This window comes from Amblyraja radiata, chromosome 23 (assembly GCF_010909765.2).
Source record: "Amblyraja radiata isolate CabotCenter1 chromosome 23, sAmbRad1.1.pri, whole genome shotgun sequence".
Lineage (NCBI taxonomy): Eukaryota > Metazoa > Chordata > Chondrichthyes > Rajiformes > Rajidae > Amblyraja > Amblyraja radiata.
In genome coordinates, this window is record NC_045978.1 from 29,590,074 (window position 1) to 29,614,973 (window position 24,900).

The 24,900-nt window shown below is 46.2% G+C and overlaps 1 protein-coding gene across 3 annotated transcripts; it reads left to right on the top strand.

Annotated features, from left to right (window-relative positions):
* Nucleotides 1-9,686: 9,686 nt before the first annotated feature.
* Nucleotides 9,687-24,559, top strand: adrm1 (ADRM1 26S proteasome ubiquitin receptor). 3 transcript variants are annotated; one of them, XM_033041942.1, is made up of 9 exons: nucleotides 9,687-10,072; nucleotides 13,012-13,128; nucleotides 13,455-13,581; nucleotides 15,745-15,831; nucleotides 16,773-16,857; nucleotides 19,374-19,711; nucleotides 22,341-22,501; nucleotides 23,283-23,385; nucleotides 24,285-24,559. In XM_033041942.1, exons 1-9 carry the CDS (start codon nucleotides 9,860-9,862, stop codon nucleotides 24,404-24,406), a joined length of 1,353 nt encoding a protein of 450 aa, XP_032897833.1. In that variant the 5' UTR covers nucleotides 9,687-9,859; the 3' UTR covers nucleotides 24,407-24,559. The 3 variants fall into 3 exon arrangements, with proteins under 3 accessions (XP_032897833.1, XP_032897834.1, XP_032897835.1); XM_033041943.1 differs by having other exon boundaries at nucleotides 9,738-10,072; nucleotides 19,374-19,564; XM_033041944.1 differs by having other exon boundaries at nucleotides 9,738-10,072; nucleotides 19,374-19,555.
* Nucleotides 24,560-24,900: the final 341 nt, after the last annotated feature.

A 24,900-nucleotide genomic window follows, 5' to 3' on the forward strand; every position in this document is an offset into this window, starting at 1 on the left:
TCCTCTCATATGTTTGTCCACTTTCCTTTTCAAGTGCAACGGTTGAACCCACAACCGTCACACTTGATCCAGAGCTTAGCCCAGTGATGCTGTCTTCGTACTATTCCGTTTAGGAACTCCTATGCTTCCATTGGTGTGTCAACAGTGCAGAGAGTTAGCAGCTTCAAATACCTGGGCATTAATATTGTTGCCGGCCCTGTTTTTTTTTTTGCTTCCAATTTTATTTCCCCACTCTGCACGACTACATTCGGTCTGAAGAAGGATCCCAACCCAAAATGACATTCAATTCAATTCAATTCAATTCAATTTATTGTCATTTGGACCCCTTGAGGTCCAAACGAAATGCCGTTTCTGCAGCCATACATTACAAACAAATAGACCCAAGACACAACATATTTTACATAAACATCCATCACATTGCTGTGATGGAAGGCCAAAAAAACTTTTCTCTCCACTGCACTCCCCCCCCCCCCCCGATGTCAGAGTCAAAGTCAAAGCCCCCGGCGGGCGATGGCGAATTGTCCCGTGGCCATTTAAGCCACGCCGGGTGATGCAAGGCCGCACACCGGGTTCTTGATGTTAGAGCCCCCGGCGGGCGCTCGCAAACTCCCGCGGCCATTCCAAGCCGCGCGGGGCGGTGATGTAGGCCCCGCTCCAGGAGCTCTTCAACCCCGCAACTCGGGCGGGAGAAGTCGCCGTTGCGGGAGCCCTGAAAAGCGGTCTCCCTCCAGGGATCCGCGGGCTCCCGGTGCCGCCGTCCGCCAAACCCGCAGTTGCAGCCACCGAATCTCCGGGGGTCGGGTCGCAGCAGCGTCCACCACAGCTCCACCCGCTCTGGACTCGGCCAGCTCCGCGACGGTGAGGTGAATAGTCGGCACCAGAGCCCCCGGTCTTCCTGTTGGAGGCCGCTCCTCGTTGCAGCCCCAACGACAACGGAGACCCGACAAAGAAAAGGTCGGGTCTCCCGTGCAGGGAGAGATTTAAAAGTTACCCCCAACCCCCCCACCCCCCCACACACATACCCCAACAAAAATAACAAAAACTACATTAAAACATAGACATAAAATAATAAAAACGCAGACGGACTGCAGAGGCCGCTGCAGACTAGAGTCGCGCCGCCTACCAGATTTCTCCAGAGATGCTCCCTGACCCACTGAGTTACTCCAGAAATTGATATCTACAGGATGATATGCTCGTTTCCAGTGGCGTGTGTCAACGTTGAAGCTCTTCAACAATGTTTGCAAAGTATTGAAATCTCTTTTTCTCTCCTCCACGTGATTGTTTGCCTTCAGTTTGCTCTCCATAAAATGGCTGCTGTAGTATTGTCATCACACATTCTTCTGACCTGTCCTGCCCATCTGATCTGTGGTTCTTTCAGCAATGTGTAAAAGCTGGGCCGGGTAAAGAGAAAGTCCTGTAAGATGGTTTCTCGTAGTTTGATTTTGGCTGAGAATCATCTTGGGTACTATCAGTCTTGTATTTAAGATTGATTCCATCTACTTTATCAGGATAGGCATCAGACAACGTTGCAGAGAACCTCACTCGAAACCAGTAAAGGGGTAAGCACTTAGCTTTGTTTTACACCATTGGTGATTGGGAATGGCCTTGAGGACCCTGTCATTGTTGGATAATTGCGATTATTTTTTTTGTGGCAGCTATACATTACCATAAACCTCCAAAGACCTTCATGGCGAATAGTGTCCAAAGCTTTAGTGAGATCTACAAAAGTAATCACCCAGCTACAGTTTGGTGCTTGACACATCTCTTGGAATTATTTTGCTGAGAAGATCAGAAGAATTTTTCTGTGTTTCAAATTCTTTGCTGAAACCAGAATGTAGCTTAACCCAACTGTTTGAATGTTTTTTTGGTAACTTTTTCTTTGGTAATTTATACAAACTCCCCCCTTTATCTCCCCCTCTGCCCCACTGTCCATTAGCCAGCTCCACAGTTTGTAACTATGTATCCCTTTTGGACTCACACCTGTCTATCCAGTGAATTGGCCTACCGGGGAACTTCCTTGCCTGAGGTCATCTGTTGCTTGGCCTGATTTGTCCTGCTTTTTTTTCCCCCCCTTCCAGTTTCTTCCCAATCTCCCTACCACAATCAGTCTGAAGAAAGGCCCCAATCTGAAACGTCACCTATCCATGTTCTCCGGAGATGCTCCCTGACCCATTGAGTTACTCCAGGACTTTGTGTGCATGTCTCCCTCAATGTTTGATTACTAACCTCCCTGGAACCTAGAAGCATGATTGGTAATTTAATCAAAGTTTTATCGAACAGATGAACATTTATGAACAGAGAACAGCATCTAAATGTTACAGTCAAGTATATTGGCAGTGAAGTTGCAAAACTTTTCTACTGTACTGTATATGCAAAAGTTTGAAAAGTCACGTCTGGATACATCAGTTTTTGATTAATGTTTATTAACTAACATTGTTAAGGGATATAGGACAAAGAGTAGTCCAGTGAATTTGGTGCAAGTTCACAGATCAACCACAATGTCCATCAAAGCATTGAATAAACTATTTCTTGCCCTTCTAAATTTGAGGGAGTTCAAACATAAAGGGAGATATGTAGACACAGGGAACTGCAGATGTTGGTTTACAAAAAATGATGTAAAGTGCTGAAATAAATTGGCGAGTCAGGCAGCATTTCTGGACAAGGGGGATAGATAATGTTTCAGATCGGGATTCTTTAGGCTGATTGTGGTGGGGGAGGGAGACATTCTAGATGGATTTGCAACAGTAGACATGATCTTCCCCGAAAGACAACTTCAAGACAAGTGTCAAAGCACCAAAATGGCTTGGTCATCACTAGAGCCAGGATTTTGCCATAAATGCCATGTGCCTTTTCATGCCTTTTTTGATGATTTCAGGAAGATAATGCCTTTTTCACGATTGAGTGCCTAAATCAGATTTTTTTTGCCATTTTAACGTAATTTACAATAAATTTTACACCACCAGGGCGAAACCCGGCTGTAAGTGGGTGTGAAGTGGTGATTGGAGAGGGGTGCGTGGGAAAGGGTCCAGTCTTTGCAGACTGGAGTCATCCTTTAACTAGGTGTGAAGTGGTAATTGGGGAGGAGTAGGAGGAGAGGGAAGGATCTAGTATTTTCAAACTGGAGTCAAGCTATGAGTAAGTGTGAAGTGTTGGTTGGGGATGGGGTGTGGGGGATATCAGGGTTAAGTTTCTGTTTATCGCACCTGCAGTAGAACTCGTTCAGGTCGTTGGTCAGCTGACAATTGTCCAAGGAGCGTGGTTTTTCCTCTTGTAGCTTGTGATTTCTTGCAAGCCCTTCCACACTGAAGAAGAGTCATTTGATGAGAACTTGCTCCTCAACTTCTCAGAGTATCTTTCCTTGGCAGCTCTGATTCCTCTTCTCAGCTTATACTCGGCCTGCCTGTAGAGGTCTGCATCCCCGCTCCTGTAAGATCTACCCCTGCAAGCGTCAAAATGCCTAAAGTCTAGTCAACGGCTTGTAAAAAACGGAACGATTTGGTGAAAGTGTACGGGAGTGATATATTTTCTACAGACAACTGTGTGCTGTTTTGCAAAGCATGTGAGAAAGCAGTGAATCATGAGAAGAAATATTTTGTCTCCCAGCATGTACAGACAACTAAACACAAGTCGGTGGTAGAGAAACTGAAGGTAGGAAATATGCAAGCTTGTCTCCTCACAACATTTACTGCTGGCTCCAGTCGCAAATCTGAGTTTTCGAGTGATCTGGGCAAAGCATTCATTGATGCTGGAATTCCACTGTGGAAATTGGAAAACAAATCTCTCAGAAGTTTTTTAGAGAAATACCCAGAGGAACATATACCGAGCGAGTCATCATTATGGAAAAATTATGTTGACAGATATTTCAACATTGTTGTGCAGAAAATTAGAGACGAAGTTGCATGCAACAAGATATGGATCTCAATAGACGAGACAACCGATGCTGTGGGGAGATATGTTGTCAATGTGGTAATCGGTACACTGGAGGCAGGTCAACCATCAAATAAGTATTTCTTGAAATCTGAAGTATTGGAGAAGTCAAAGAGCACAACTATTGCTCAGTTGTTTACATCTTCACTTGCTGTACTTTGTATTTAAAGTTCCTGGCGATGTAGGTAAAGACATACAAGGAAAATGTGAGAGTGATTTTAGCTAACAAAGATCTTGAAGAAATACAAAAACATAGCTAAAGTTCTCAATGGTAGTTGTAATGCACAAGATATCAACATGAATGTAGAGTTTATAGCTTGTTTCAGGTATGTTCCAGTGACCTTAGCTGGGGTAGAAATAAGTTTTTCACAACTGAAGCATATTCTGTCTGACAGACGGCATAGTTTAACACCAGATAATTTGATTAAAATGCTCGTAGTTATGTGCAACCAGGCAACTTTGGTAATTTAATGTAGTATACCTTTACATTATCATTTTAAACCATATTTTGGTGGTGGAAATAATTGCCTTTTTATGCCTTTTTCGCCAATAAATGCCTTTTTCGTGCCTTTTTTGTAATTTTATTATGCCTTTTTGCCTGCCTATTTCAGAGATTTTTAGCGCCTAAACATCCTGGCTCTAGTCATCACCTTTGCAGCTCTCACTAAAGCTTTAGATAAGTTTACTGTGAGGGCCCAGTCTGTTCAACAGGATTCCTCTTTTCTGATTCCAGACTGGTGGGTTTCTCTCATTTGTATTTGTTTTTCAGTGTTTGGAGATATAGCATGGCAACAGCCCTTCAGCCACATAATCCAGCTGGCCATTGATCACCTGTTGACACTAGTTTTATGTCACCCACTTCCTCATCCAATCCCTACACACCAGGACCAAGTTTCAGAGGCCACTTAACCTACAAACCTAGAGAAACCAATGAAGTCATAAGGATTAAAGGATGTTCAAGAAGGAACTGCAGATGCTGGAGAATCGAAGGTAGACAAAATTGCTGGAGAAACTCAGCGGGTGCGGCAGCATCTATGGAGAGAAGGAAATAGGCAACGTTTCGGGCCGAACCCCTTCTTCAGCCATGCAGATTATAGGACTTTGGTAAGACTGCATTTGGAGAATTGTGTGCTGTTCTGGTTGCCGCATTACAGGAAGTATGTGGAGGCTTTGGAAAGGGTGCAGATGAGATTATCAGAATTATGCCTGGATTAGAGGGTATTAGCTACAGGGAGAGGAGGGGGGAGAGAAAGGAGTGGGGCAGGGCGGCAGCTCGCGGGGGCACGAGCGAGCCTGGAGCAATCTGAGGAACAAAGATCCTATAGCGAACCTTAGGCTCTTTGCTGAGGACTGCCAAAAGCAGTGGAGGACCGGCCAATCGAAGCTTCCGCCAGCGTTAGAGGATCGGGCCGCGGACACGGAGAGGAGGTTGTCCCCTGTGATGGGGAGAGAGGGAGTGAGGAGGGGGGGGGGGGGGAACCGGGCAAGTGAGGGGTGCGAAAAGCGGAGAGAGACAGAACTGGCTTGTCTCTCTGGAAACCACCTGCTGAGTGGGCGGGTGAGGGGATGGGAGGGGAGGGGCGGGACTTCACAAGCTGCACGGGCAGCGAGAAAACTTCTTCAAAGCATGAGCGCTGCTGACTTGGCGATCTGCAGGACAAAGATCCTATAGCGGAGCGGAGCTGTAGGATCTTTGCTGCAGAACTTTCGTTCTTTCTGCGCCTTTTGAAGTACGGGGGGGGGGGGGGCGTGGGGGGCTAATGTACCTCGTGGAAAACTGTGCATGCGCGTTGACAGCAGCTGCATTAATCCAGAGCGGGGGGGGGGGGGAGGGGGGTGCGGAGGCTCGAGGAAAGGCATTGTGAGGTCAGCAGTTGGGCAACCGTTATATTTAAATAATTAATCAGTTTGGTGATAAATTTTAGTAAATATCTCAGGAAATAATTCAACAAATTGATGATTTTTTAAATCATAAGGAAAATTTCTACCAGAAGGTGTAAACATTTAACTGTTATTGTAACGTCAGCAACTGGGCAGCGGTCAAATTTAAAAAAAGGTCCGATTGGTTAGCAATTTTAATAAAACAAGTCAGGAAAATAATGTAGCAAATGTACAGAGGAGTGGATGTCTAAAATCACAAGGACAATCACTACTGAAATATGTAAAAATTTCCCCATTTCGGCGTCTGGTTTTCGAGGAGATACGTTTCAATGCCAAAATGACACACACCCACACCCACACCCACAAACACATACACACACACAGAGTTTTAAAAGTATACTAAACCAAGTGCAGACCCGTTGGGTCTGTTTCCCCAACGTGCGTTTCCCCAACGTGGGGGGAGGGAGTGGAAGGAGGAGGGAGAGGGGGAAGAGTGTGGAGGTAAGGATGGAGTGGTAGGGGGGCGGGGAAGAGTGGGATGGGAGGGGGAGAGGGGTAGGGTGGAGGGAGGGGGAATAGTGGTGAGAGAGGGTGGAGGGTAAGAGTGCGGAAGAGGGGCAGAGGGGTAGGGGGAGTGGTGGAAGAGACAGATGGGTAGGGGGGGAGAGAGGGGTGGGGGTGGGAGGGGAGGAGGAAGAGGGGTGAGGAGAGAGGGAGGGGGAAAGGGAGGAGGAGAGGGGGAGAGGAGAAAGGGATGGGAGGATGGAGGGGAGGGAGGAGGGTGAGGGGGAATAGTGTGGGAAGGGAGGGGGAGGGGGAGAGAGAGGGGTGGGGGAGGGATGCGGGGTGGGGGGAGATAAGTGGAAGAATGGGGAGGGAGGGGAGGTGTAGGGGGGAGTGGTGGAAGTGGGAGGGGGAGAGGGGTAGGGGGAGTGGTGGAAGAGGCAGAGATGGGTAGGGGGAGGTGGGGGGAGAGAGGGGTGGGGGTTGGCGTGGGGAGGGAGAGGGGTGAGGAGAGAGAGAGGGGGAAAGGGAGGAGAGGGTGGGGGGAGGGGTGAAAGAGGGTGGGGAGGGGGGAGAGAGGGAGGGGAAGATGGGAGGAGGGAGAGGGGAAGACTGGAGGGAGGGGGGAGGGGTAGGGGGGAGAGAGGGGGAAGAGTGTGGAGGGAGGGGGAGAGCGGAAAGAGGGGGAAGAGTGGGGAGGGAGAGGGAAGGGAGGGGGGGAGAGGGGTGGGGGAGGGATTGGGGGTGGGGGGAGATAAGTGGAAGAATGGGGAGGGAGGGGGAGAGGTGTAGGGGGAGTGGTGGAAGAGGGACAGGGGAAGGGGTGGGGGGGAGCAAGGGGGAAGGGAGGGGGAGAGAGGGGTGGGGTAAGGGGGAGAGAAGGGGGGGAGGGGTAGGGGGGGTGGTGGAAGAGTGACAGGGGTAGGGGGAGGGGGAGGGGGAGAGATGGAGGGGGTGGGGAGGAGAGAAGGAAGGTGGGTGGGGGCGAGAGGGATGGGGGTGGGAGCAGGATGGGGAGGAGAGGGAGGAGGAGAGAGGGCTGGGGAGGGGAGGGGAGGGGGGAGAGATGTGGGGGAGGGAGGGGAGGAATGAGGGGGTGGGGGAGAGGGGGGAGAGTGTGGAGGGGGGGTGGTGGAAGAGGGACAGAGGTAGGGGCGGGGGGAGAAATGGAGGGGTGTAGGGAGGAGAGAGGGAAGGGGGATGGGGGAGAGAGGGATGGGGTTGGGAGCAGGAGGGGGAGGAGAGGGAGATGAGGGAGGAGGAGAGGGGTGGGGAGGGGAGGTGAGAGGGGAGGGAGGGGGAGAGTTGTGGGGGAGGGGAGGAATGAGATGGGGTAGGGGAGAGAGGGGGAAGAGTGTGGAGGGAGGGAGAAGGGGGGTGAGGGAGAGAGGGATGGGGGTGGGAGGAGGGAGAGGGGTGAGGAGAGGGGAGATGGAGACGGGGAGGAGAGGGGTGGGGGACAGGAGGAGAGAAGGATGGGGGAGGGGGAGAGGGGAGGGGGGAGGAGGGAGATGGGGTTGGGGAGGGAGGGGGAAGAGTGGAGGGAGGGGAGAGGGGTGGGGGGAGAGAGGGGCAAGAGGGGGGAGAGGAGTGGAAGTGGGGAGGGAGGGAGAGGGGTAGGTGGAGTGGTGGAAGAGGGTCAGAGGGGTAGGGGGAAGGGGTGGGGGGAGAGAGGGCATGGAGAGGGAGGGAGGGAGAGGGGTAGGGTAAGGGAGAGAAGTGGAAGAGTGGGGAGGTAGGGGGAGTGGTGGAAGAGGGACAGAGGGGTAAGGGGAACGGGGCGTAGGGGAACGGGGCGTGGGGGAAAGATAGAAGGGGGTGGGGTAGAGAGGGAAGGGTGTGGGGGAGTGAGGGATGGGTGGGAGGAGGAGGGAGAGGGAGAGGGGTGAGGAGAGGGAAACAGAAATTAGGTGCAGGAGTAGGCCATTCGGCCCTTCGAGCCTGCACCGCCATTCAATATGATCATGGCTGATCATCCAACTCAGTATCCTGTACCTGCCTTCTCTCCATACCCCTGATCCCTTTAGCCACAAGGGCCACATCTAACTCCCTCTTAAATATAGCCAATGAACTGGCCTCAACTACCTTCTGTGGCAGAGAATTCCAGAGATTCACCACTCTGTGTGAAAAATGTTTTTCTCATCTCGGTCCTAAAAGATTTCCCCCTTATCCTTAAACTATGACCCCTTGTTCTGGACTTCCCCAACATCGGCAACGATCTTCCTGCATCTAGCCTGTCCAACCCCTTAAGAATTTTGTAAGTTTCTATAAGATCCTCCCTCAATCTTCTAAATTCTAGCGAGTACAAGCCGAGTCTATCCATTCTTTCTTCATATGAAAGTCCTGACATCCCAGGAATCAGTCTGGTTAACCTTCTCTGTACTCCCTCTATGGCAAGAATGTCTTTGGCAAGGGAGATGGAGAGAGGGGTGGGGGAGGGGAAGAGAGAGGGGATGGGGAGGGGAAGAGAGAGGGGATGGGGAGAGAGGTGTGGAGGAGGAGGGAGATGGGGTAGGGTAGAGAGGGAAGGGGGGTGGGGGAGGGTGGGATGGGGGTGGGAGGAGGAGGGGGAGGAGAGGGAGAGGGGTGAGGAGAGGGAGATGCAGAGATATGATAGATATATAGATATGATAGATAGATAGACAGATGTGTGGGCAAGTTTTATACACAGTGGGTGGTGAGTGCTTTTAACACATTGCTGGTGGGTGGGCAGTGATTGAAGCAGCTATCTTAGAGGGATTTAAAATATTTTTGGTTAGGTGTATGGATATTGGTTATGTGCAGGTAGGTAAGTGATGGCCTTGGTATATTTGGCACAGACATTGTGGGCTGAAAGGTCTGTTCTTGTGCTATACTGGGCTGTGTTTTAGAGGGAGAACGTGCAAACTACAGAGAAAGTACCCAAGGTCAGGATGGAAGCTGGTTATCTGGCATTGTGAGGGAATAGCTCTACTAGCTGTGCCACAGTGTGGGTGTGGAATTATTCTATCTATTGGATGAATGGACAAGAAGATAGATACAAAATGCAGGAGTAACGCAGCGGGTCAAAAGAAAAGGAAGAGGTGACGTTTTGGATTGAGATTTGGAGAGAGGGAAACTAGAGGTATGAAAAGGAACAGAAAAAATCAGAGCTGGTACCTAGGGCTAAGGAGCCCATAATGATCCATTGTTGGCAGTGGATGAGATGATAACGAAGGGATACGAACTGTGAAACTATTAGGGACGACATAATGCTTATTAAAGGGCAGGCCTGCAGTGCCAACTGGTTACTGTAGGGGGAGGTAATGGGCCAAGTCGCGGCATCACCGCAGCGGCGAATGACACAGCACTTCCGCTCAACCGAGCATGATATGAGGCCTTGTGGCGTAATTGACAGACAGCCGCATGAGCCAGTCAGAGGCGAGGGTCAGTGCGCGGAGAGGGCGGGATCGGACGGGGGTAGGCAGCAGCAGGTTAGGTTGTGTGCGCGGCCTGGGCTTCATCGGGCGCTCGTTGTCGTTGTCGTCGCCGTCCCTCCGCCTCGCCTCGCCTCGCTCCACACGCCGCCATGTCCGCCTCGGGAGCGCTCTTCCCCAACCTGGTGGCCGGCAGCCGCGGCTCCTCCAGCAAGTACCTGGTGGAGTTCCGCGCCGGCAAGATGTCGCTGAAGGGCTCGACAGTGACTCCGGACAAGCGCAAGGGCCAGGTGTACATCCAGCAGACGGACGACTCGCTCATCCACTTCTGCTGGAAGGACCGCACCGCCGGCACCGTGGAGGACGTGAGTAGTGGGGGTGGTGGGGTGGAGAGAAGGGGGGGATGAAGAGAAGGAGGGGGGGTGGAGAGAAGGAGGGGGGGGATGGAGAGAAGGAGGGGGGGGGGGGGGTGGAGAGAAGGGGGGGGGGGTGGAGAGAAGGGGGGGGTGGAGAGAAGGAGGGGTGGGATGGAGAGGTGGAGGGGGGGTGGAGAGAAGGAGGGGTGGGATGGAGAGAAGGAGGGGGGGTGGAGAGAAGGAGGGGGGGGTGGGATGGAGAGAAGGAGGGGGGGTGGAGGGGGGGGATAAGAGAAGGAGGGGGGGGGGGGGAAGAGGAAGAGGGGTGGGACGGAGAGAAGGAGGGGGTGGAGGGGGTGGGAATAAGAGAAGGAGGGGGGGGTGGAGGAGAAGGAGGGGGGGATGGAGAGAAGGAGGGGGGGATGGAGAGGAAGGAGGGGGGGGTGGAGAGAAGGAGGGGGGGATGGACGAGAAGGAGGGGAGGGGATGGAGGAGAAGGAGGGGGGTGGAGAGAAGGGGGGAGGGGATGGAGAGAAGGAGGGGGGGTGGAGAGAAGGAGGGGGGGGTGGAGAGAAGGAGGGGGGGGATGGAGAGAAGGAGGGGAGGGGATGGAGAGAAGGAGGGGGGGGTGGAGAGAAGGAGGGGTGGGATGGAGAGGTGGAGGGGGGGGTGGAGAGAAGGAGGGGTGGGATGGAGAGAAGGGGGGGGGGTGGAGAGAAGGAGGGGGGGGGTGGGATGGAGAGAAGGAGGGGGGGGGGAGGGGGGGGATAAGAGAAGGAGGGGGGGTGGAGAGAAGGAGGGGTGGGACGGAGAGAAGGAGGGGGTGGAGGGGGTGGGAATAAGAGAAGGAGGGGGGGGTGGAGAGAAGGAGGGGGGGATGGAGAGAAGGAGGGGGGGATGGAGAGAAGGAGGGGGGGTGGAGAGAAGGAGGGGGGGATGGAGAGAAGGAGGGGAGGGGATGGAGAGAAGGAGGGGGGGTGGAGAGAAGGGGGGAGGGGATGGAGAGAAGGAGGGGGGGTGGAGAGAAGGGGGAGGGGATGAAGAGAAGGGGGGGTGGAGAGAAGGAGGGGGGGGAGAGAAGGAGGGGGGGGGGTGGGATGGAGAGAAGGAGGGGGGTGGAGAGAAGGAGGGGGGGTGGGATGGAGAGTGGGGAAGGAGAGAAGGAGGGGGGTGGGATGGAGAGGGGGGGATGGAGAGAAGGAGGGGGGTGGGATGGAGAGAAGGAGGGGGGGGGATGGAGAGAAGGAGGGGGGGTGGAGGGGGGGGGGAATAAGAGGAAGGAGGGGGGGGTGGAGAGAAGGAGGGGGGGATGGAGAGAAGGGGGGGGGTTGGAGAGAAGGAGGGGGGGATGGAGAGAAGGAGGGGGGTGGAGAGAAGGAGGGGGTGGGATGGAGAGAAGGAGGGGGGATGGAGAGAAGGAGGGGGGGGGGGAGAGAAGGAGGGGGGATGGAGAGAAGGAGGGGGGGATGGAGAGAAGGATGGGGAGGTGGGATGGAGAGGAGGAGTGGGGGGTTGGATGGAGAGAAGGAGGGGGGTGGGGGTGGAGAGTGGGGGGGTGGAGAGAAGTAGGGGGGGTGGAGAGAAGGGGGGAGATGGAGAGAAGGATGGGGGGGGTGGGATGGAGAGAAGGAGGGGGGGTGGGGGATGGAGAGAAGGGGGGGGATGGAGAGAAGGAGGGGGGGGATGGAGAGAAGGAGGGGGTGGGAATAAGAGAAGGAGGGGGGGTGGAGAGAAGGAGGGGGGGATGGAGAGAAGGAGGGGGGGATGGAGAGAAGGAGGGGGGGGTGGAGAGAAGGAGGGGGGGATGGAGAGAAGGAGGGGAGGGGATGGAGAGAAGGAGGGGGGGGTGGAGAGAAGGGGGGAGGGGATGGAGAGAAGGAGGGGGGGGGTGGAGAGAAGGGGGGAGGGGGGGAGGGGATGAAGAGAAGGGGGGGTGGAGAGAAGGAGGGGGTGGAGAGAAGGAGGGGGGGGGTGGGATGGAGAGAAGGAGGGGGGTGGAGAGAAGGAGGGGGGGGTGGGATGGAGAGTGGGGAAGGAGAGAAGGAGGGGGGGTGGGATGGAGAGGGGGGGATGGAGAGAAGGAGGGGGGTGGGATGGAGAGAAGGAGGGGGGGGGATGGAGAGAAGGAGGGGGGGTGGAGGGGGGGGGGAATAAGAGAAGGAGGGGGGGTGGAGAGAAGGAGGGGGGGATGGAGAGAAGGGGGGGGGTGAAGAGAAGGAGGGGGTGGGATGGAGAGAAGGAGGGGGGTGGAGAGAAGGAGGGGGTGGGATGGAGAGAAGGAGGGGGGATGGAGAGAAGGAGGGGGGGGTGGAGAGAAGGAGGGGGGATGGAGAGAAGGAGGGGGGGATGGAGAGAAGGAGGGGGGGAATGGAGAGAAGGATGGGGAGGTGGGATGGAGAGGAGGAGTGGGGGGTTGGATGGAGAGAAGGAGGGGGGTGGGGGTGGAGAGTGGGGGGGTGGAGAGAAGTAGGGGGGTGGAGAGAAGGGGGGAGATGGAGAGAAGGATGGGGGGGGTGGGATGGAGAGAAGGAGGGGGGGTGGGGGATGGAGAGAAGGGGGGGGATGGAGAGAAGGAGGGGGGGATGGAGAGAAGGAGGCCGCCGCCCATGCCTGGGGGTGGCTGAGAGCAGGGGAAGGGGGTTCAGTGAACTTGGACTGGTGTGGGGCTGGGGACTGGGGAGCATTAGGGGGAAGGAGAGCGTTAATTCAGGGTATCCCATTCTGAAACGAGTAGTGAGGTTAAAGTTGTATCAGTTCAACGCCCATGTCTTGGCTTTTGAGTTGACATCGACATGGCGTAGAAAACTTACAATTTTAAAGAATAACTGTTATGATATTTTTGGACTTTTTGCCATGGGATAGGATTTTTAAGATGTAACGTGAAATGTTCTGAGGAACAGTAAAAGATATTTTAACTTTATAATTTAGTGTCTATTATTTTTCTGCAGGATCTAATAATTTTTCCAGATGACTGTGAGTTTAAGCGAGTGGCACAATGTACTACTGGTCGAGTGTACGTGCTGAAATTCAAGGCAGGATCCAAACGCCTTTTCTTTTGGATGCAGGTGAAAAATAATGTTTAAGCGTTTAAAATAAATTTTACTTAATTGACCTTGAGATCCTTGTTATAAATGCAAAATTAATATTCTCATCTTAGTTTATTCCAAAACTGTATGGTTGTCATCAACTGGTGATTTTAACAGAAAGAGCCTGAAAGTGTCTTGATCCATGAGTTCATCATACCATGCTACATCTTTTTCTTGGAAAACATTACTTAAAATATTTTTTAAATTATTATTTGTTTTCCTTCTGCAGATCTCCCAAGACATCATGCAACCTGGAAGATAGTTTTAGACTACTTTGTGACTAACCATTGTGTTTAATTCTTCAGGAGCCCAAACCTGATAAAGATGAAGAGTTCTGTCGTAAAGTGAATGAATATCTGAACAACCCACCAATGCCTGGTGCTTTGGGTAGTGGTGGCAGCAGCGGGGGGCATGAGCTAGCCGCACTTGGAGGTATTAGTTCATTAGGATTTAAATTTTGTCTAACCAATCATTAAAATAATATTTTATTTATGCCTGTAATTTCTTAGATTTAATCTTCATAATGATTTATCCTGTCATAGCAATGGTTACAACTATGTAGAATAAATGTTTTTTTTTTCACCAATTTCTTTCCTTTTCCATCTCACTGAAGACTTTAACTCCTCCCTGACATTTGTCCTGAAAATGCTATCAATACCTTGCAAAAAGAGCAGTTGTACAAGAATGCTTCTTGACAGCTAGTATTACATATAGTTTATCGACTATTGTGTTGGATATGCCTTGTCGCTAATCTACTTGTTTTCAGACAGCAGTGAATTGTAGATAAATATCATAAATGGGGAAACTAGACCAATTTAAATAAACTGGTAGTGCAAATAACAGAAAGTGGTTGCTAATAATCAGAGTTTTGTCCAAGCCAGGTTTAATAGCCTGATGGCTGAGGGGAAGTAGCTATTCCTGAACCTGGTTGTTGCAGCCTTCAGGCTCCTGTACCTTCTACCTGAAGGTAGCAGGGAGATGAGTGTGTGGCCAGGATGGTGTGGGTCTTTGATGATACTGCCAGCCTTTTTGAGGCAGCGACCGATAAATCCCCTCGATGGATTTTAACTATTCCAACTTTGTAGCTGATATCAGAATAGGGCTGTGGATTTAACCTAAGGTGGCCCACAAATGTTTTATTTTACAAGTTGGAATTTTTTATTCATAATTTATCACTAATTTGTATTGTTGATATTGTCGATTAATTGTGAAGTGATTGTATGTGCAGAGCAACAGGAAGAAAAGCCAGAAAAATGTGCACTAATTCTTTATAGATTACTTTTATCACTTAAGGCAAGTACTATACTGCTCCTGTCACATAGAAATCTAGATAACATAGATTCCTGAATCTGACAAATGTGTATTTTGGGGTGCGGTGCTTTTTAGTTTAGGCATGTGAAGATGACTACAAATTTCCTTTTGTATGCACAGAAATTAGTAGTTTATATTTCTCTTATCATTAGCCTGTTTTTGCATTTGTCCAAATTTACAAATGGTCTACTTTTTAGCAATGTATATATCATCAATTGACTACCTGTTCTTGGTACATTTTGACTCTGAAGAAAGCTATAAATACTCAAGTTTTTCAAAGTTTTAGTATTTTATCCATGCCAACTTTGTGCAGGATTTCTGTTGTTTTTGAGTTGATCTAATGTTGAGCATTAAAGAAAGTCCCAGAACATTTTACAGGTGCATTTAAAGCAAGCGGGTAGCCAGGGAGAGGGTAGGAGCATCTATAGATAAAGGAGGACATTTATGCTTGGGGTTACAGGATGTGGGTGAGGTGCTGAATGAATACTTTACATTGGTATTCATCAAGAAGAAGGACATGGGTGATAGTGAGATCAGTATGGGCTGTCCATAATGCTAGGACATTTGAGATCACGAAGGAGGTGGTGCTAGGTCTCTTGTCGAGTGTTGTAAGTAAGTTCCAAGGGCCTGATGGGATCTATCTGAGGTTATTGAGAGAGGAGATTACTGGGACTTTGAAGAAGATATTGAATCTTCTTTAGCCGCAGGTGAGTTCCTGGAGTTGTGGAAATAATTTGTTTAAGAAGGGAAATGGGGGATAATCCAAGATATTTCTAGGCTGGTGAGCCTTGCATCAGTGATAGGGAAGCTATTGGAGGGGATCTTGGTGATAGTATTTACTCTCATTTTGAAGAAAACGGGCTCATTATGGGCGGTTAGTGTGGCTTGGTCCAGGCATAAGTGATTAGTTTAATTTGGCATTATGTTTGATGGGACCATCATGAATCTAAATGCTTGTTCTTGTGTTGTACTGTTCAGTGTTCTATTATACACCAGCTCGATAGAGCCTGAGACCTAATGTTTGCTGTATTGTTGGATACTGGAATGTATCTGTATATCAATTAACTATCTAAAGTCTATTTCCTTGTTATTTTTGAGTCTTTTTTTCATACTTTCCCCATTTCCCCCATTCTAACCTGCTTTCCTGCAGTTTTTCACAGATTTCATAACAACTTCCTGTTATCTGCAAATTTTGATATTTTCTCTAAATATGAATATTTATGTATAGTAAATAAGAGGAGCCCCCACAGACTCCTGTGATTGTCATTAATTTCTTTATTCCAGGAGAAAGTGGTCTGCAAAGTCTTTTGGGTAACATGAGTCATAACCAGCTGATGCAGCTGATGGGAGCAACTGGTTTAGGTGGACTTGGTAAATATTCATTGCATTTTATAAACTGATATTTAACAAACAGCAAACTGTGCAGAACCACCCTTTTAAACCTTTGGGTGGGGAAAAAAATCACATTGGTCAAGGAACTTGTAGGATTCTGTACATAACAGGACAAAGCAGCTGAGAGTCCAGCTCATTTTTCAAAAGGGTTAGAGAAGTTCAGTTTGGACTGGCCCCTGTTGTAGTCACGTGGAGAGATGGAGAGGGGATACAGGGGTTCATGAGAGCTACTCGTGTCCAAAACTGGTTTTGATTTTTTTAAAAAATTGCTTAGTCATACTTCATGGAGTTTACTTCAAACAATGATTAATGAATTTTATTTACAATCACAATTAATAGTGTTTTGTTACATCATTAATAAAACTTGTGTTTTCAGGATATTGGGGATGTATTAATAAATTAATTTTGTGTCAGTGTGGAATAAGTGGAAAAGAACATGTTCCATGTCTTCAGCAATGAGTACATTTTAATAATGCCACCTGCACAGTTATTTAGAGTCCACTTTTCTTAATATAATAAACAGGAGGTTCTTGCCAATATTCAGTATATTGTGCATATAGGGACAGGGATGAGGGCGGGGTTGGTGAGGACTGCTATTTAGTGTTGTATAGCTTTTCAACTTGTCTGCCTTGGTTATGATTTATTTTTATATATATATATATATATTCAATGGCAAAGCTTTAGCTGTAAATATTAAATGTCACTCGAATTAAAAAAATTGGTAAGTAATTCCTTTTTACTAAAATGTCACACAAACCAAGAAACATTTTATATTTTAATTGTGTTTATATAAAACTGCCAACCAGTTGGTTCTCCTTTGTTTTGTACTGTACATAATGAAATGCTATTGATGATAAATCCTAGCAGCTGTGGTATAATATGTTTCTATATTTCTAATAACCATTATCTCTTTTTTTCAGGCAGCCTTGGTGCTCTGGCAGGTCCGGCTGGTCTTGCTGGCCTACTTGGCAGTGGAGGTCCCTCAGCTACTAGTAGTTCTTCAGGGTAAGAAGAGGATTGGAGAAATATGACTAAAGTTCAACTAATACAGGGAGAATTTAAAAATAATCAGGCCTGTAATAGCATGCATCATCCAAGATGCATGCAGTAAATTTCCTCATTTTACAAATTTGTATTCCAAGAACAAATGGAATTCAGTGTCATGGAATCAAACAGCATGGAAACAGTCCCTTTGGGCCACCTTGCCCATGGCGATCAATATGCCCCATCTACACTGGTCTTAACTGCCTGCTTTTTACCTATATCCGTGTAAACCCATCCTATCCATGTACAGTGCATTCAGAAAGTATTCAGACCCCTTCACCTTTTCCACATTCTGTTACGTTACAGCCTTATTCTAAAATTGATTACATTTGTTTTTTTTATCTATCTACACACAATACCCCATAATAAAAACCCGAAAACAGGTGTTTAGAAATTTTTGCAAAGTAATTAAAAATAAATAACTGAAATATCACATTTCCATAAGTATTCAGACCCTTTACTCGGTACTTTGTTGAGGCATCTTTGGCAGCGATTACAGCCTCCAGATTTTCTTGGGTATGACGCTACAAGCTTGGCATACCTGTATTTGAGTAATTTCTCCCATTCCTCTCTGCAGATCCTCTCAAGCTCTGTCAGGTTGGATGGGGAGTATCGATGCGCAGCTATTTTCAGGTCCCCCCAGAGATGTTCAATCGGGTTCAAGTTCGGGCTCTGGCTGGACCACTCAAGGACATTCACAGACTTGTCACAAAGCCACTCCTGCGTTGTGTTGGCTGTGTGCTTAGGGTTGTTGTCCTGTTGGAAGGTGACCTCCGCCCCAGTCTGAGGTCCTGAACACTCTGAGGCAGGTTTTCATCAAGGATCTCTCTGTATTTTGTTCATCTTTCCCTCGATCCTGACCAGTCTCCCAGTTCCTGCCGCTGAAAAACATCCCCACCACCATGCTTCACCGTGGGTGTGGTATTGGCCAGGTGATGAGCGTTGCCTGGTTTCCTCCAGACTTGACACTTGGCATTCAGACCAAAGAGTTCAATCTTGGTTTCATCAGACCAGAGAATCTTGTTTCTCATGGTCTGAGAGTCCTTTAAGTGTCTTGGCAAATTCCAAGCGGGCTGTCGTGCCTTTTACTGAGGAGTGGCTTCTGTCTGACCACTCTACCATAAAGGCCTGATTGGTGGACTGCTGCAGATATAGTTGTCCACAAGGGAACTCTGGAGCTCTGTCAGAGTCACCATCGAGTTCTTGGTCACCTCCCTGACCAAGGCCCTTCTCCCTCGATTGCTCAGTTTGGCCAGGCTGCCAGCTCTATGAAGAGTCCTAGGTGGTTCCAAAGTTCTTCCATTTAAGAATGACGGAGGCTACTGTGCTCTTCGGGACCTGCAATGCTGCAGAAATTGCTTTTATACACTTCCCCAGATCTGTGTCTCGACACAATCTTGTTTCGGAGGTCTACGGACAATTCCTTCGTCTTCATGGCTTGGTTTTTGCTCTGACATGCACTGTCAACTGTGGGGCCTTATATAGGCAGGTGTGTGCCTTTCCAAATTATTTACAATCAATTTAATTTACCACTGGTGGACTCCATTCAAGTTGTAGAAACATCACAAGGATAATCAATGGAAACAAGATGCAACCTAAGCTCAATTTTGAGTGTCATAGCATAGGGTTTGAATACTTATGTAAATGTGATATTTCAGTTATTTATTTTTAATCACTTTGCAAAAATTTCTAAACACCTGTTTTCACTTCTTCATTCTGCAGTATAGTGAGTAGATAGATGATAAAAAAATGAATTTAATCCATTTTAAAATAAGGATGTAACGTAACAAAATGTCGAAGAAGTGAAGAATACTATCTGAATGCACTGTACCTGTCTAAATGGTTCTTAATACACCCATCACCCATTGTGTCAAAAAACAGTTACCCCTCAGGTTACCATTAAATCTTTCCCTTACCTTAAACTTATGTCCTCTGGTTCATGATTCCCCTACATTTTGCAAAAGACTGCATTAACCTGATCTATTCCTCTCTTGATTTTGTACACTTTTATAAGAGCCACCCCTCCTCCTCCTGTGCTACAAGGAATACAGCCCTAGCCTGCTCAACCTCTCCCTTTCGCTCAGTCCCTTAAATCCATGCAACATCATGGTAAATCTTCTCTGAATCCTTTCAAGCTTGACAACATCTTTCTTACACCATGGTGACCAAAACTGAGCACAATATTCTGAATGTGGCTTCATCAATGTCTTAAATAACTAAAATGACCCCACACTAGTGATAATCGATTTTTTAAAACTAAATGCTGCAATTTTAATAATGAAGGCTCTTTCCCATAGTTTGAAAATGAAGTTTGTGCTTGCGTGTTTTGAAGCAACAGTCATTTAGATGGTATAATGAAAAATTGGTTTAAACCTAGATTAGATAATTCTCAGTATTTCTACATTTCCTTCCTTAGTGATGCTTTCAGCTTATTAATTCATTAAACCTTTCCATAAATGCTATCATTTTCTGTCTAGGTCACGAAGCCAGTCTGCAGCCATTGCTCCGTCCTCCACGACCTCCGCAGTCCGTATGACGTCAGTGCCTTCTGTCGCTGCGGCACTGGCACCAGTACCATCCCCGAGTGTGGCATCGCCGGGCGTGCCAGCAGCGGCGGCAGCAGCCGCTGCGCTGACTACACCAGCAGCACCAAACACAGGTTCTACAGGTGGTTCTGGCTCTGCATCTGGTTCTGCGCCTGTCGCAGCATCGGGGTCTGTGACAAGCCCAACTCAGCCCATTCAGCTGCGTGACCTGCAGAGTATTTTGGCTAGCATGACTGTTCCTGCTGCAGCAGAAGGGACAGGACAACAGGGTAGGGATCTAGGTTGGACACTTAATGTAAAAAATACTACGCTTTAGAGGTCAAAATAGCTTTCAGTCGTGCATCATTAATTGGCTTGCAGCATAATACAGTGCACTCCATAATGTTTGGGACAAAGACCCATCATTTATTTATTTGGCTCTGTACTCCACAATTTGAGATTTGTAATAGGAAAAAATCACATGTGGTTAAAGTGCACAATTGTCAGATTTTAATAAAGGCAATTTTTATACATTTTGGTTTCACCATGTAGAAATGACAGCAGTGTTTATACATAATCCCCCCATGTCACAACACCATAATGTTTGGGACGGCAATGTCATGTAAATGAAAGAAGTCATGTTTAGTATTTTATTGCATATCCTTTGCTTGAAGTCTGCGATTCATGTCTCTGGTGATGCTCTGCCAGGCCTGTATTGCAGCCATCTTTAGCTTATGCTTGTTGGGGGCTAGTCCTCTTCAGTTTTCTCTTCAACATATAAAAGGCATGCTCAATTGGGTTCAGATCGGGTGATTACGAGGCCACTCAAGAATTCAACATTTTTTAGCTTTGAAAAACTTTGTTGCTTTAGCAGTATGTTTAGGATCATTGTCTTGCTGTGGAATGAACCACCGGCCAATAAGTTTTGAGGCATTTGTTTGAACTTGAGCAGATAGGATGTGTCTATACACTTCAGAATTAATTATGCTATTACCATCAGCAGTTGTACCATCAATGAAGATAAGTGAGCCAACACCTTCAGCAGCTGTACATGCCCAGGCCATAACACCCCCGTCACCGTGTTTCCCAGATGAGATGGTATGCTTTGGATCTTGGGCAGTTCCTTCTCTCTATACTTTGCTCTTGCTGTTACTGTGAAATAAGTTAATCTTCGTTTCGTCTGTCCACAAGACCTTTTTCCAGAACTGTGATGGCTCTTTTGAGTACTTCTTGGCAAACTGTAACCTGCCCATCCTATTTTTGCGGCTAACCAGTGGTTTGCATCTTGCAGTGCAGCCTCTGTATTTATGTTTTAATCTTGTTTCTCAGTCTCATAATGGCTTCTTTGACTTTCATTGGCACAACTTTGGTCCTCGTGTTGATAAACAGCAATAAAAGTTTCCAAAGGTGATGGAAAGACTGGAGGAAAGATTAGGTGCTGAGCGCTCTCTTATACCTGCATTAAGGAGGAAATTAAACGCACCTGAGCAATTACAAACTCGTGAAGCTGTGTGTCCCAAACATGATGGTGCCCTGAAATGGGGGGACTATATATAAACACAACTGTAATTTCTACATGGTTTAACCAAAATGTATAAAAATGACCTTTAATAAAATCTGACAAAGTGCACTTTAACATGTGATTGTTTCTATTACAAATCTTAAATTGTGGAGTACAGTCAAATAAATATATGATGGGTCTTTGTCCCAAACATTATGTGTTGCACTGTATATGCCTTTAGTTCGTAATTTAAAGTGACACCAAAATGTGAATTTTGTAAGTTACTCTGAACCAACATTTTTGGAATAGTGGCTGGAGCATAGAATGATAAAGTTTTAAAGGGTATTGTATATTGTTCAGTTTTTGGCATATACTTATCCAAACACATTTTAATGTACTTGCCTTACTATGCTCCAAATCAGTTTGCACCTAACATACACTATATTTCATTACACGACAATTTGTGTAAAATAATTTTACTATTTGGCCTTTTGTCCTTCTCCTTAATTCTGTCTTTTGTTTACAATTTTTTATGTTGCTGGAAACCATTTATTGTATCAAAACAACTAGTAAGTGAATCTAACATCAAATCTTCTCAATAGTTGCTGTACGTGGAGCAACACCTGACTTCTCTTTGACATGTAACTGAAGTCTGCGAGGAAATTCTTTATAAATTGAATGTGATATCCTTCCTATAATTATTCCTAAACAAAATAATTTAAACAAAATACACTCACTATGGCCCAACCAATCTTTTTATAATTGAAATGTAACACTTGGGCTTTTACACTCTGTCTCTTCTAGTAAATCCAAAGATTCCAATTTTAAAGAAGAGTCATGTTTGTACCACTCTGAACTTGATAAAGATTTTCTGATCGAGGGGAGAGATGATGGCCCTTGCACTACTTACTAATTTAAATCCACTGGGTAATAATAATGCTCCATGATTTTGTAAACATGATAAACACTAAAACACAAGAATATCTTTCCTTGCTGGTATTTTCTCTGCGACTAATCAGTTGGAATTAGCTAGTTTGGTTTCTGAATATTTTTTAGAAATGGGTCATGTTTACCCCCTTTCTTTGAAGCTTCATGGTTTCAAGCTTTTGGCATTTAGAATTACTAGAGGATGGATTGCATAAAATTATCTAATGTAAGATGACCAGGCTACCAAACAAACATTGTAGAAAGAAAACTATGTGGCAGTTGGTGGGACCTTCTTTGCTTTAATTCTGGAATTGATATCAAAATGGTTTTCTGACATTAGTTCTGCGAGTTATTTAGATATATCGTGAAGTAAGATGGATTTGCATTTCAGATTGCATTCCATATGTTTTTAATAAGGCTGCTCCAGGGTGGTGTGGGTATTATGAATAACTTAAGTATGCAATTATTGTATATTTATCTTTATTTTATAGCAGTGGATTTATCTAGTGTATTGACACCGGAGGTTATGGCACCTATCCTGGCAAATGCAGAGGTTCAAGAACGATTGTTACCATACCTTCCAACAGGGGAATCACTGCCACAGCCTGCAGAAGAAATTCAGAATACAATAACGTCTCCTCAGTTTCAACAGGTGTGTAATTTCTTTGACATCTTCAAACATATCAATTTAAGTATGATTTCAAAACAAAAAATGAATAGAACATTAAAATAAATGTATATTTCAAATGTTTGTGAGGCAGATGTGGAAAGTTCAAAGTACAAACCAGATATGAGCATGATGTCCACTTGGGCAATGTGAAGTTACTATTCGGTTGGATTCAAATTCTGGAGTATCATTAATATTTATTGGTTTATAATAAACAAACAGGAAACAAAACTTGTTTAATGTCCAAGTACCATAGGTAGTGCAGTGCTCATGGCTCATGTTATTGTAGGTTTGCTTCACTTAATGGACCGCAGGTGTATATCTTGAATGGCAAGATTGGATTCACCAGGCAGAAGTGGCATCATTGAGAAGATTAGGGACAGCTCAGTGTTAGCGGGTTGGGTCTCCCTAGTGTAAATACATTGGCATTGAGAAACTGCCTTGCACAGGAGCAAGATGCTTTATTCGAGAAATGATAAATGGAAGAACATGCTGGTTTAGTACTATCTAAATTAAGACTTTGAAAAAGTTTTCAGTAAATACATGCTTACCACAAACAAACAACTAATTTAAAATGAGCTGAATGAGGCACAGATCTACCATCTAGGCAGACTAATCTTTTATATTTGCTGTTTTCCTTTTAAAAATTATTTTGTAATGAAGTAAAATTGATATCTGCATGTACAGAAATTAGTTTTGTGTGTTTGGCTATATTGGGAGATGTTAAATGATGCTATCTTTGCACCGTGTGGATTTCTTTCTGCAGGCGATGAGCATGTTCAGTGCAGCCTTGGCCTCGGGACAGTTGGGTCCTTTGATGAGTCAGTTTGGTTTACCGGCAGAGGCTGTGGAAGCAGCTGGAAAGGGTGGTAAGTACCTTTTCATTAACAGTCTGGTTAGGGCTGACTTTGGGGAGGGAGCACATCATAGCATCAATCAATACTCAATATTGTCTGATGTTTAATAGACTTGGGAAACTGATGTGCTATAGTCTGCCCGTGCATTGTTTGGTGCATTAATCATTGCCTATTATTCCATGAATTTGAGATTCTGAGAGTGTTAACATTTATTTGTTATTTTGTAAAACTTTTTTTATTTTAATGTAATTACACAATACTTGTGCTACAAAGCTCGTGACTAAAGATTGAAATAGAACTTTGCTGTATTAATTGGGCTGAATGGCGCTATTCTGCTCCTATGTCATATGGCCTCAGGCACTGTGACCACATGAGTTTCTTCCAGGTGGTACGGTTTCCTCCCAAAGATGTGCAGGTTAATTGGCTGCTGTAAAAAAAAAAATCCCCGAATGGGATAACCTAGATCAAAACTAAAATAGCATTCAGCCATCTGTTTTGTGATTTAATGTTTTTGTTACGACTTGATTATCTGCTGTAAAGTACGTATTAAAACGTTGGGAATGGATATTGCATAATTTGTATCACTCCTTGATCTGTGTTTGAAACCTGTTAAAATATTTTATTACTAGCCATTTTCAAAGTTTGGAGATTGGATATTCAATGTTTTTAATTTTCTTTAAACATGCTAATAGTGTTTGTGTTTGTTTTGATCTTACACTCTGAATTTAGTACAAATTAAAGGGAATTGTACTAGTACTGATATGTCGATGTATAGTGAATCTTTGGTAAGATTATATCTGTGTTGAATCTAAAGTTGGATAAAACATAACCTTGTGATTTATTTTTCAATGTTTTAGTTGTTAAATTTGCAACCAGAAATTTAGAGGGTGTGTGTATTCTTCCTTCTGCAGATGTTGAAGGATTTGCAAAAGCCATGCAGCACAGTTCTACAAAGAAACAGTCTGATGAAAAAGAGGGAGATAATGATTCAAAAGACAAAAAAGATGAAGAGGAGGATATGAGCCTAGACTGAAAACTCTTCAGTTGTTTTGATTTTTCTTTAAACGCTTCATAAAGATGTTAAAGTATTATTTGGTGTGCTTAGTTCAATGAATAGTAGTGAATTGTAGTAGTCTTCTATTAATCCTGAAACACAATATTAAAGGTTCTTTATAGGACAAGTGAATTTTGTTTCCTTCAGTTATTTAATATTTTATACTTTTGTTTGGCCAAGGTTGCCTGAGTTACAGTATTATGCTGTTGGCATCACCCTCTAATACAGGAACTGCCCAATTTGTGTCCTGAGGTTGTTTGTGATTTTGCTGTTGGGCACCAGGATTGTTTAGCAAGAATGTGAAAAGTCTCTGTAAATCCTCACGATCCTGCATCGAGATTGGAAGAACGGCTGTAAAGTAGAATTTAGTACTCTTGGTCTGCCTTTGCCCTATCTGTTCTATTCCTATATTTGCACTGCCCTTTGACAAAGCAGTTAATGTGATGTGTTTTTTTTTACCGTCTCCTACTTTT

Coding starts and splice junctions, on each gene's coding strand:
- adrm1 (XM_033041942.1), top strand. CDS start 9,860: ATGTCCGCCTCGGGAGCGCTCTTCCCCAACCTGGTGGCCGGCAGCCGC. Junction 13,582..15,744: donor TGAGCTAGCCGCACTTGGAG/GTATTAGTTCAT, acceptor TCTTTATTCCAG/GAGAAAGTGGTCTGCAAAGT. Junction 22,502..23,282: donor CGTCTCCTCAGTTTCAACAG/GTGTGTAATTTC, acceptor TTCTTTCTGCAG/GCGATGAGCATGTTCAGTGC.